This window comes from Rhinolophus ferrumequinum, chromosome 6 (genome assembly GCF_004115265.2).
Source record: "Rhinolophus ferrumequinum isolate MPI-CBG mRhiFer1 chromosome 6, mRhiFer1_v1.p, whole genome shotgun sequence".
Lineage (NCBI taxonomy): Eukaryota > Metazoa > Chordata > Mammalia > Chiroptera > Rhinolophidae > Rhinolophus > Rhinolophus ferrumequinum.
In genome coordinates this window covers 71,627,214-71,639,781 of record NC_046289.1, presented here as the reverse complement: position 1 = coordinate 71,639,781, position 12,568 = coordinate 71,627,214, and the positions used below count along the sequence as shown (strand labels likewise).

The following is a 12,568-nucleotide window of genomic DNA, read 5'->3' as shown; positions in this document are numbered from 1 at the left end:
TTGGTTCAACTCTTAGCAACTTAGTTAACCATTATTAAAACAATATGTACAAGTTAAAAGAAATTTTTTCTTAAGAAGCCACAAATAGTTACTAATGGAATATATGTGCCTATTGGGCAAAGCAAAAATTCTCAGAATTTGGAATCAAATACTGCTACCCCCATTTCCTATCTGGGTTGATTTTCACAAGGTACTTATTTTTGTTTTTTTTAAGGAGGGTGCAGCTCAGCGTGGCCCATCTGGGAATCGAACTGTCATCTTTAGTGTTATCAGCACCACTCTCTAACCAACTAGTTAATCGGCCACTCCCAGTGCTTACCTTTATATCGCAGGCATCTCCTAAAATCCAGCTTCACAAAGATATTTCAAAATCAAGGAATGTAGCACAATCTAATGTTCAAATTGTGAATTACATCAAGCTAAGCAGTTTTGCATGGTTTAGAAGAAATGTGGACATTGCTGTGTTTCCTTTAAAAGTTTTAAATGTTCCGTGGTGCCTCTGTAAATTTGTACTTTGGCACAGAATTTCGGAACGCAAGCTGATAAGCACCAATAGTGAGGTGAGCCAAAAAAAAGCCATGTTGGATGATGTATCACAGGGAAGTTCTGACTAAGCAAGAGTGAAGAGAAAGGCTAGAACCAAAACAGAAGCAATAGGGGAAAAGGAAGTGCTCCAAGAGAAGAAGCAGAGTAGGAGTCAATTTCACAGGTTGCCTGGGGTTGGCAGGACCCTACTCAGCAGTGAAGTGGCTGGCAGCAGATAAAAGGGTATTTGCCACTGCACTATCAGAGATACAGAACGTGGCTATGATGTTTGGTATAGTTACCATTAATTATAGAAGACGTTACAGTAGTGGAGAGAGGGAAATCAAGAGGAAATATAATTAGGGCTCAAGAAGGAACTAGCAACAATGGAATAGAAGGAACAGAAGTGAAGATCCATGGACTACTTCAGATATTCAGGAGAGAGTAGACAGGGAGCAAAACAATCAGAAGGCAAAGGACAGAGAAAGACAAGACTGGTCTGAGGGAAGCGGCCATCACGTGCCCGAAGTTAGCCCTTCCTTCCTTATCATCTTGTAACATCTGTATCATTTATCATCTTGTCTTTTCTTCATTCTTTCCTCCATTCACACATGACCTCATCTCAGTTCTTAGCTACTTGTCTGGGAAGCAGATAGTTACACAAGACTATGGTCTCGCAGCTTTTCATGCCAATCGAGGCCTATAAGCGGCCTTCTGCCAAATAACACAAAAATGAAGAAATATTTCATCTTTCTCTTTATTCTAAAAATACAAGTATGATAGTATCAAAGTACAAGAAATATTGGGCTGGTCCTTGTATGGTTTCTCATACTTTGGCGGAGGCAGAACTGAGCCACCTGGAATGTGAGAGCATTATCTCAAAAAGCTAACAGAAACTACTAATGTGTCAAGTTCAACAGCACACATGAAATCCTGTGAATATCATGGATGTGAAGTAGGGCTTGGTTTGGGCTCCGGCTCCTGTGAAAGAACGGCAGTGGAAACTGTTTGGAGAAGACAATTGAGCAAGAGGACTCAGCACCAGAAAAGTGTGGTGGGAGAAGTCGGTGGAAGGTGAAGAACAGGAATTTTCCTCTTTTCTGCTACTAGCTGAGGGCAGAGGCACGTGACCGCAGCAAGGGGCCAAAGTAGACAGCAAGCAGCTGCTTGGATCCCATAAAGGAGAGGCCAGACCATCCCAGGGCTGGTTAACAAGCAGGGTCAGGAATGCTAGCCATCAGAATGGAGACAAACTGTTCCAGTTTCTGCGCAGCTTGCTTCCCGGCCTCTAGCACTTCCAAGTGGTTGGCTTTCTCTCGGCTTTCATAATCCGTGACGACCTTGTTAGTGATGAGGGAGAAGCCAAAGACTCGAAGTCCACAGTGCCTTGCCACTATAACTTCTGGTACTGTACTCATGCCTGGTGGGGAGAAAGAGGAAACCAAGGGTCAGCATCCTCAAATGGCTCTTTTCCTCACCCCTTAGCCAATCGCTATTCATCACCTCGTTGACAATTTGGCATCTCAGAAAACAACCAAAGAAGCAGATAAATTAGTGTAGAGCTTAGACTGTTCTATATTGCTTAAAAGAGTAGGGCTTCAGCGGGCCTTACACATTTCCTGTAAATATTACCATTGCCATGCTTTATTTCCATATCTGATTGTGGTAATTTTGAAGTCAGTTCTAATGATGTAGTTCCATTTCCAGCCAGAGGTACAGAAGGTGGCTATGATGTTTGGTAGAACAATCCTTAGACAAAGTTATCAAATGACGGATAGGACATCAGCAGGACACCTGTTAAAGTCCTTGACGCTACAACACACCAAACCTCACCACCGTGATATCTTTCTAGAAATAAGTTAATTTAGTCTTCCCTTATGTCCGATCCTCTCTCAACCCACTATCACGCCGGCAATCTTTTACTCCTTCCATCTCTGTTTTACCAGATCCCTCCCGCTTCAAGCCTCCCTCTGGCACTTTCCCCTTCTCACCGACAGCATCTGCACCCAGCATTTTCAGCATACGACACTCTGCCACAGTCTCAAAGTTGGGGCCTGCCAACACAACGTAGGTGCCTTCCTGTAGCTCTCGCTGCTCCTTCATTTGTTTCCAGACACTGTGAGCCTTCTCCCTCATCTCCCGGTCGTAGGCGTCAGACATGGCAGGAAAACGAACTCCAAACCTAGGTCACAGGTTGGCTTATCTCAGAAGAATCGAATACAATGAGCCCACTCCTAACTCCCAAACAAGCCTTTAAACCCCCCTGTCTATAAACAAAGGAGCAAAACACATACCTCTCATCATTGGGCCCTATCAGAGCGTTCTCACCCCCAAAACCAGGTAGGTTGATGTGATCGCGGATCAACATGATGTCTCCAACCTCAAACTTGGGGTTGAGCCCTCCAGCTGCATTGGTGACCACCAGGGTGTGCACACCCAGAAGGTGGAAAACCCTCACTGGGAAGGTCACCTTAGAAGCAAACGATGAAAGATCAGAAAGTGTTCTTTGAAATTTTACCAATCCACCATGCACACATAGATGATCTGCATCATGAAAGGAGGGGACCAAAAATCTACACAGCCCAGGTAGTTCGGCAATAAAGTAGGAGAGCTCGCTGACCCCTCTCTTCTTCCACATGCAACCAGGCTTATGCCCCCATTTACCTTCCAGAGTGGGTAGCCTTCATACATGTGGAACCGGCCCTGCATCATCACACAGACTTTGCCATTCAGGATCCCAAACACCAGTCGACCAGCGTGACCTGGCACTGAATACAAAGAAAGAAAGGGAAATAAATGGCATGATGTTTTCATATAACATACACCCATTGAGAACTTACTGTGAGCCAGCTCACTATGCTTAACGTGTGAGGGTGTCATTAGGCAAAAGAAGACATTATTATCTCCACTTTCAGCAAGTTTAAGTCTGGTGGAAACAGAAATTTATCATAAACTTACAAGTAAGTTTATAAGTACATCCTGAGATTAGAGCGATGGGGGTAGATGTTGAAAGTGAACATATATAAAAGGAAGGAAGGAAAGGCTTTCTAAAGTCATTTCAAATGAATGAGAGGCCATACTGCAAGAGCTCAAAGTAAAAAAAGTATGGAGTGAGCGAGTATTAACGAATGCAGTAATTATAGACCCTTTTGCAGACTTTCCAAAATTCTCAAAATGTGTATTCTTATCTATTACCCTAACTAAACTGTATGCGTTCTCACTCCCGAAAGGGAGTTCATGGTCTATTCTGCTTCCTAAAGAGGCTGCTGAACAAGGGAAAGGGGCTGAGTTTGGAGCCATACAAGGCTCCTCCAGTATGACCCACAAAACAGTCCTGTGGGAATACACACCCGAGATGGGGCACGCAGGGGCATGGGAGTGCAACGGTGACTCCCCGCAGACATTACCATCATTACCATTTGTCTTCTCTGGTATTTCTACTCTGAATGACATGGCCAACCTAGCCTGCAAGGAATGGAGGCTCTGGCAAAGGGACCAAGAGGAAGAGCTGAGAGATACTCAGAGATAGAGGAGTTTATTTAAAATAAAAAATTACCAGTAATAGAGCAGAGGTGACACAGTTTGGCAACCTAAATAGAGTACAAATAATAAGTTGATAAAGCTTAAAAAAATTAATTTGCTATCACTTAGTGTAGAGTCCTTCTCATCGGGGGTACAAGTGGTAGGTGGAGCTGATATCACTGTTATCTCCCTTAGAAAATTTGGCTCTCCCTCTCTCTTTTCAGTATTTCCTTCTCCATCCCCTATTCCACCTCCCTGCTCTGGCCTCCCAATCTTTCTTCGAAGAAAATAAAAAAACTGTGGAAAGTCATAACACTCCAGGGAAAAGAGGAAGGAATGTAGAAGTCCAAAGATGTATAAAATTAACCAAGGTAAGTTTATTATCTGAGAAATTAATAAGTAATCCAAATAAACTACCCTTGTCCTTTACTTGTCCATGTGTCACTGGCCCTTTTCCAAACTTTAAATGTAGAGCTTTCCAGCTGCTATTGGGATGCTGGATACATCATCCTCAGAGCTCCACTGTGCCTTGGGGACATCTGCCCTTTACCCGCTACGAAGGGTCAGTGTATCAGGTTTGTGTATTCGTGCGTTATCTGCAAGAACATGGTAGTCTGTATGTTCATATGTTGCTGTGCACTAGCGTGGGCCTTATCCTAAGATGGAACTAGAGCAGGGGAGATTGGAAATGGCAGGAGGACGTAGGTCAGGGGAGGCCCGACTTTGTCATGGGAGGTTACAGACACTGCTTTTTCCTTTAAGCTGCAGAGTCATAGTAATGAGATGGGTGTGTGAGAGTGTAGTGACCCTGGTGTGTATGGGGGAGGCATTATAGAGGTTGAAGGAGCCCTGAGTATTAAAGCATAAGAAATATGATATCAAATAATACCACTGAGGCACACAGGCCCTGTGTATCACTAAATTCTAGAAGGGGAATTTCCTTAAGTCATTTGGTTGGCACTGGTCTTTTTCCCTCTCTTATGACAGTTGTCTTTAATCTAGTGCTACAGAGGATAACCAGGCCTGGGCATAGAAGCTCTGCCCTCCTTCAGAATCCCATCAGTAGCCCTCAGTCCACCCCTCTCCCCTCCTGCCAGTACCTGTACTTTGGGGAAAGTTTGGTATCTCACTGTAGTCAAAGGCTTGCGCCTGAGTTAATTGATTAGTCAGGCCTCCTAACCCAGAACCACAGATCACTGCCACTTGAGGTCGGTGCTTGGTGTGGGACAGGAGCCACTCTGCAGTGTTCTTACAATCTTCATATGTGAATCTAGGAAAAAGAACAGTCACGGTGAGTCTTACTCCCATCCCAAGGGCATCATAGACTAATGACCTTTAGTGCAGACAGGCTGGCAGGTATTCCAAGGTGGCAGGGGATGGAGAAGCTGGCCAACGACCTGCCCCAGAGGGGAGGTTCCTCTCTCTCAGGAGAGGCCACACTAAGCTCGCCCATCCACTCCTCTGTCTGAATCAGACCCATTGAAAGTCTGTTATGAAATTCTTTCCAGCTATTCCAAAACATCACTGACAAGGCCTGTATACCTATGAATTGATACTAAACTCAGAACCTCCTTCCCCAAAATATTTATTCCAGAGCCTGACAAAGTTAATGACGTCTATGTTTCCACCACCAGCCCCAACTAGTTCTGCTACCACTGTCAGAGTTGATAGCTGTCCTTATGACAAAGATTTAGAGAGGAAGGGGCCACAGAGTCTACAGAAGTACAGTTGAAATAATCAAAAAAAGAAGGTAAAGAGCCCCCCTATCTTATAGGCTTAGTTTGAAAATTATTTAAAAACTTGCTTCTGCTAAGGTTCAAAGTCCTATGACTCATGGACTTTGATTCATCATGGTTCATTTAGCCCCACAGCTCTTGAGTCTTTCTTTCACTTTCCCCTCTGCTGTGTTCTCCCTGCCTTCTCCCATCTTCCCTTCTCTTCAAGGTTCTTTGCCCTCCAGAGACCTAAGGACGTGCACATGCCCAGAACCTATATATCCCCAAAAAGAAACCTAGACTTTTTCTCACAAGTCCAGACCAATTCTCTCAAACTCATCTGGAAAGACCAAAGATTGAAGTGGGAAAAAATTGAGAACTGCAACTGGAGTTGTGACAGAGCTGAACTCAACTACCCAGCCTCCAGAGGAAATCTTTACCTTCAAAAGCAGAGCTGTTGGAAGGAGATGAGTCTACAGTACAATACAGTGGGCTACCCTCAGGAAACTAGCTGGGTAAGGGACAAGGGTGGGGCCACGGGACATGGAGAAGAGAAGCAATAAAGTGGTAAGAAAAGTTAATCAAATAGCATCCCCAAAGATGTGCAAAGGAAATGAAAGCAGTGTGAAGCCCTGGACACCGAGCACATCTAGTCACAGTCCCCGGGGAAAACCCTGGATCCCCGGGCATGCAAAAGCTAGTGATCCCCAAGGCAGAGAGTTGGACTGAGATTTCCAGGACAAACGCAGAGAGAAGGGTTTTCAAAGCTGTGAGGTAAGGGCGGGTTGCGGGAGGGCGGGTAGGAGTGGGCCGGGTTTTTGCTCAACTCACTGAATAAGGATTTCCTTGTCTCCTTGGACACTCCAGCCCAAGTTTATTGGACTTCCAATTTGGAGGGAAGGATGGTGTTGCCCGGGACGTGAACAATCTCTTTTCTGAAGGAGGGACTCCAGTTTGGGCACCAAAGTACCTCATGGCTTTACCAAGATTCTAGAATGGGAATCTGTGACCAGCTATAGGGTGGGAAAACCCTGTTTATGTTGGGGAGTGGGGGGAAGAATTTGCCTCTCTCTACACACTTAACACCGGAAACGCGCGTGCGCGTACATACGCACAGATCGGCTCCTTTTTCGAGTAGACTACACTGTACTATCCCGTCCCTGTCCTGCTCCGGTGGCGCCACCCCAACTGGATTCCCACTTGCGCCCCTGCAGGCGCTGGCCACCCCATTGCTATGCCGCCTTGTTCCAGACACTGGGCACTGTGCCAGGTTTCTGCATCTCCAGGGCACTGGCTCCCTCTCCCGGCCCGTTCGTGGCCGAGTGCCTGGCTTCCAGGTCTCGGTGACAGCTATTTCCCCTGCCAGGTGCCTCCGGGATTCCCCGAGTCTGGTGCCTGGCTCACCGGTTCTCCATGGTCCCGCCGACGCCCTCTCGATGAGCCGGCCCTTCTCAGCTCGTTTCTGCTCGGAGGAGTTGAACTGCCGTCGCCGGGGCTGGTCCGCACGGTTAGTGCCTTCTGTGTTGAGTGCTGGCTTATATCCCCGTCCCGGGAGTCCCCAGCCAGTGGCAGCCGAGCACACAGGCCCGCCCCATCTCCATGGCGACAAATCCTTTTTCAATAATCGCCGAGGCTGGGCTGTAAACCTAATCTGAGTTCTTCGGAGCGCAGGATCCTTTCCCACGTCCCACACACTACTCCAGACCCGCGGGTGGAGGGGGTGGTAAGGAGGGCATCCGGCATTTCTTTCCTGAACCCATTCCCGTCCGCAGATCCGGTTTTCAGGTAAGGAAACCTATGTGGGAAGAGGGCTAGAATCCAGGAGGCGCCCCCCCATCTATCTGCAACCCCCTTTCCGGGTTGTGTCTGCTGCAAACCCTGAGAGATTTAAAAACAGAAAATTTTAAACCTTAGATCGTGCAACCCCAGAATTAAATTAAGCCTGTGTGTGTCTGAATTGCTTCCTGGACAAAGGAAACAGAGTCGATCCTAGCAACGCTCCTGACCTGGAGGTTACAGGACTGGGGAGAACATAACGGGTCTAGATCTAGGCCCAGATGGGGAGAAGAAAGAAATTCTAGGTGAGAGAATTACTGGATCCCCCACACAGACAAGGGGGTGGGGATAAGACTGGAAAATGCAGACACTCCCTTGGTTTATGCAATATTGGATCCAAGCAATAATGGTAAAGCGTGAAGGACTCCTCTCAGGATGATAGTTTTGGAAACAGAATTACAAAATGTGATGTTTTTATAAGAATTCAGCTATTTCCTCTTACCACTTTTACAAGTTTAAAATTCCTGTAACAGAAATATACAATATAACATTTTTGTAAAAATTCAGCTATTTCTTCTCCCTACTTTTACAAGTTAACCAGCCTCACATAAAATCACAAATCGGTGGCCCTTGCTTAGCTATTGGAATCCTCCAGCTGTTTTCATTCTCCTAAACTCTAATTTTCCTGATTGCATTTTACCCCTTACCATGGCCCCAAGCCACCCTTTCCCAACCTGTTCTATCTCATTTATGTAAGAAATGTTTATTGAGGATCAACTATGTACCAGAGCTGTTCTAGTGCAAGGGACCTAAGAGTAAAGAGGTGTACATAAAGAAAAAAGATATATATATATATATATATATATATATATATATATATACACACATGCAAAGATAACAGGGTGAACTAAAGTAAATCTTAGTGATCTTGGTAATGAAGACTGTGAACAACTGCAACATCAAAAGCATGATTTTAAGTGATGGGTAAGATCAGTCATAGGTAAAAATCAGCTCAAGGAAATATCTAGCCAAGTTGATTGCTGAAAGCCTTATTTTTCTAACACCCCAAATGCAATCCAGTTTACACAAACGTCAACATTAGAACATCATTATATCTAAGAAAGTGCAAACAGTTAGTAATTTCAATGGACTGTGTAAAGTAAGCATATGCAAACCAAATATGCAAACCAAAAGAAGATGAGCTGCAATATATCTACAAAATGAAAATTGGGCGACAGACTCAATCTTCTGTAGTATTTCTCCAGCACCATATGGGGAAGAGTCTGCAGTATATATAAACATTCCTGTCACCAAAGAAATGTACTGTTATGCGACAGGCAAGGACAGTTTACAGATTCTCCCTATCTTTGGGTGACAAGCTTCAGAACTACAAGGCAGACTTTATTCTGAATTCAAGCTCAGCAGCCAAGGTTCTGCATAATCACGTGAACCCCCAGTCGCTTTAATCTCACCAATGGCCCAGAGAGGAGTCTGTCCTGCCAGGCTCAACAGGCCTCCTCAGACCACAACATTATCTTGTGATCTGTTCAACAAGAGGGCCCAGGCTCTAGGTTGCATTAAACCCTGCCTGGGGTCCTGTCCTGCCCCTCACCTTGGTTTGTTTACATCGCTTTCTGCTTTCCTCACAGGTTTTGACCTGCAAAGAGTACAGACCCAGGAGCTATGTGTGTGTGCATCTGCTGCACTTGTGAGCACTGGTACACAGCACGTACCTAATGGTCAAAAATATAAAATGTCTAGTAAGTGAGTATTATATCTCTCTGGGTCACGTTAACCTATACATAAAAGGCCAAAGTGAGAGGAGACAAACAAGTGTTTGAAACCCAAAAGAAGAGATATTCAGGAAGCACTGAACAAGGAGAAATCCAAATAGGAGGTGCTGATTTTCACACAGTACTTACTTTTTTATCAGAGGGATTCCCCTATAACCCAGCTTCACAAAGATATTTTGAAATCAAAAGGAATGTAGCACAATTTAATGTTCAATTAGCTTGCATTGTATACAGTAAATGTTGTCTATTGCTGTGTTTCATTTAAAAATTTTAAATAACCCACGGTACCTCTGTGAATTTGACTCTTGGCACAGAATTTGGGAAGTATGACCCTATCTCTCCATGCTACCTGGTTATCTTGAATCTGTGCAGTGTAAATAAGTGGACTCTGTAATCAAACTATCTGTGTATGAATTCTATCTCCACCCCTTACTTGCCAGCTGTGTGAACCAAGGCAAGTCAATTTCTCACTATGCCTCAGTTTTCTCAGTTGTAAAATTTTGATAATAATAGGTTTTACTGTTGTTTCAAGGATTATGCTAAATGCTTGTTAAGTATTTAGATAAATTCCTGGAATTACAGTAAACATACAGTAAATTTTGGCTCTTATTATCATTCCCCATTGTCCTTTTTACTTTTTGATTTCTCTAGATCCACCTAACCATGAATTGGATCAGAAGAAAAACTAGAGCCCATCAACACCGTTTCTTATCCTGTACTGATTATAGCCCATTACCGCCTTAGTACCATTTCTTCTATTTTCTGAGTTAACTCTCTCTGCATATTACCAAAAACATTCTTTACTCTGGATGTGGAGTAAGGGACTGTATTGTTTTTACACAGGTGGTAAATTACCCCTTATGAAAGGGGAAAGAAAAAATAGGGAATGTGGAAATAAATAAATAAAATTGAGACACCGTGGGTCACATAAGCCAGGCAGATGTTTCCCACCCCATTCTGTGCCCATCCATGCTGCGTGCTGGTTACCACTTAATTGGAAGCCTGAAGAAAAAATGCTTCCAAATCTTTACAGTTTCTTTATATATTCATGTTATGGACTGTCCCCTCAAAATTCATATGATGAAACCCTACCTAACCCCTTAACTGCAATGTGACTATATTTTGGAGATAGGGCCCTTTAAAAGGTAATTCAAGCTAAATAAGTCTTAAGGGGCCCTAATCCAATATGACTGGTGTCCTTATAAAAAGTAGAAGAGACATCAGGGATGTGTGCTCACAGAGAAAAGGCCATATGAGGACACAGAGGAGAAGGCAGCTAACTGCTAGCCAAGGAGAGATGCGTGCTGACCCCTTGACCTTGACTTTAAGCCTCCAGAACTGTGAGAAAATAAATTTCAGTTGTTTAAGCCACCCAGTCTATGGTATTCTTTATGGCAGCACTATCAAACTAATACACCTCCGTGGCCTGATTTTTCTCATTCTAAGTGAGAAGACCTCATTCCATAAATAAGATACCTAATATTGGGGGTAATAATGAAATGATGTATCTATATAATACAAGTACCAACCAATCAAAACCAATGTCAGCCATAAAAAACTGATGCCAGCTGCACTACATTGCCCTGGCTGACTATCCACCCTGCTTGGGACTGCAGCTGACAATATTACTTAGTATACAAATTTACCTCAAGACGGGCCTTAAGTTGATTAGTTGATTCATAGCCATTTATCAAGCAGCTCCTACCTGCCAGGCATTGAGCATAAAATGGCTCCATCCTAAATACCGTACATTCTACCACCTCTGTGCTGCTGCCCTTTTCAGTCTGCCTAGCAGAGGATGTGAGTGCAAAAGCATTAAACCATGGTCAGAAGACTTGAAATTTAGTCCCATTTCAATCTCTCACTTAGCTTAAATGACTCTAACTCACAGAGCCTCAGTTTCCATATCTGTAAAACATAGTCTTATCTTGTCTGTCCACCTCATAGTGGGTTTTGAAATAAATGAATATGGATATAAAAGTGTTTCATAAACTATGAGAAAATTACAGCTATAATCATTACTTTTTGCATTTTTCTACCAATTGGGTTACTTAAGACAGAGCTCAACTCCAAGTTATCATGCATGACAATAGAACAATCCTTCTTAATGTTTTTAAAGTTTTCTCTGGCAGCTCTGGCTAGAAGTGATTTCTTCTTTCCCTGAACCTGTACTATACTGTTTAATTCATTTGTTATGAAGCATGTATTGCATCATGAATTTCTAGTATTGGTTTTTTTCCCCATGTAATAAAAGATTATTAGTGCTGATACTTAATACTGTGAATTTTTACATTATTGTATCTTCCTACTCGGAGTGTAAGTTTCTTAAGGAGTGTCTTTCACAAACAGTAGATATTTAACAAATATTTATAGATATATTATTGATTGCTGAAATTGTACCATTTATAATAGGTTGGAAAACATGGTCACAATATTTTGCAGCTCCTCCCACCAAGATTTGAAGTCCATTTCCCCACACATTGAATCTGTGTAGGTCTTGAGATTTGCTATGACCACTATAATGTGGTAGGAATGAAGGCCTAAAGATGACTTTCAGCTTCTCCTTTCACGCTCTTGGACCATCTCTCTAAGGACCACCTGCTATAAAGAAGCCTAGCCACGCCAACAAATATAACTACCCGACATGTGAGTGAGACCCTCCTGGACCATTCAGTTTTTTTCTAATTACCTCTCACTGCATACTCATGAATGAGCTCAGAGCAGACCAGTAAAAGAACCATCCAGCCAACTCACAGAACCTTGAGAAAAACACATCATTTTTGGGGGGTGTTGTTCATTAGGCAGAAATAGATAACTGAAGACTAGAAGAAGTATTTCTCTCCTCCATGCCGATAGGGTTTTTTTTTTTTTTTCTACCTCTTTTATGGCCCTTCTCACAAATTACCTTGCTTTCTGGGCATGCATCTTCTGACCACTACCAGATTGTAATGTCACTGAGGGTGAGATAGTATTTATTGATCTTAGTTCTCTCTTAAAGTACTGTGTCCAGAACTGTTGGTAGAAAGTGATGAGTGCATTTGCAGAATAAGTAATGGCTCCTTCCAAGGGAGTCTTGGAACTCAAATCCCAAAGGAATTTATTATATTATTTAAATGAATGTATTATTTATTATAAGGCAGTTTCATCATGAGAGCACTTAGGGAGCCATTGTCCTTTCCTTAACCCTGTCCCACACCTATATGGGTGGAGGTTAGTCAGCCATTAAAAAGGGTCTAT

The 12,568-nt window shown here is 43.3% G+C and overlaps 1 protein-coding gene and 1 long non-coding RNA gene across 3 annotated transcripts; one reads left to right on the top strand and one right to left on the bottom strand.

Annotated features, from left to right (window-relative positions):
* Positions 1–1,475: 1,475 nt before the first annotated feature.
* Positions 1,476–7,302, bottom strand: LOC117023343 (purine nucleoside phosphorylase). Its single transcript, XM_033107933.1, has 6 exons — positions 7,167–7,302; positions 5,148–5,317; positions 3,190–3,293; positions 2,820–2,995; positions 2,517–2,707; positions 1,476–1,945 (listed from the first exon to the last, which is right to left on the bottom strand). Exons 1-6 carry the CDS (start codon positions 7,175–7,177, stop codon positions 1,734–1,736), a joined length of 864 nt encoding a protein of 287 aa, XP_032963824.1. The 5' UTR covers positions 7,178–7,302; the 3' UTR covers positions 1,476–1,733.
* LOC117023344 (uncharacterized) lies at positions 5,792–10,091 on the top strand. 2 transcript variants are annotated; one of them, XR_004423194.1, is made up of 4 exons: positions 5,792–6,277; positions 7,129–7,547; positions 9,188–9,298; positions 9,983–10,091. It is a non-coding gene; the product is annotated as an uncharacterized LOC117023344 (long non-coding RNA). The 2 variants fall into 2 exon arrangements; XR_004423193.1 differs by having other exon boundaries at positions 9,188–10,091.
* Positions 10,092–12,568: the final 2,477 nt, after the last annotated feature.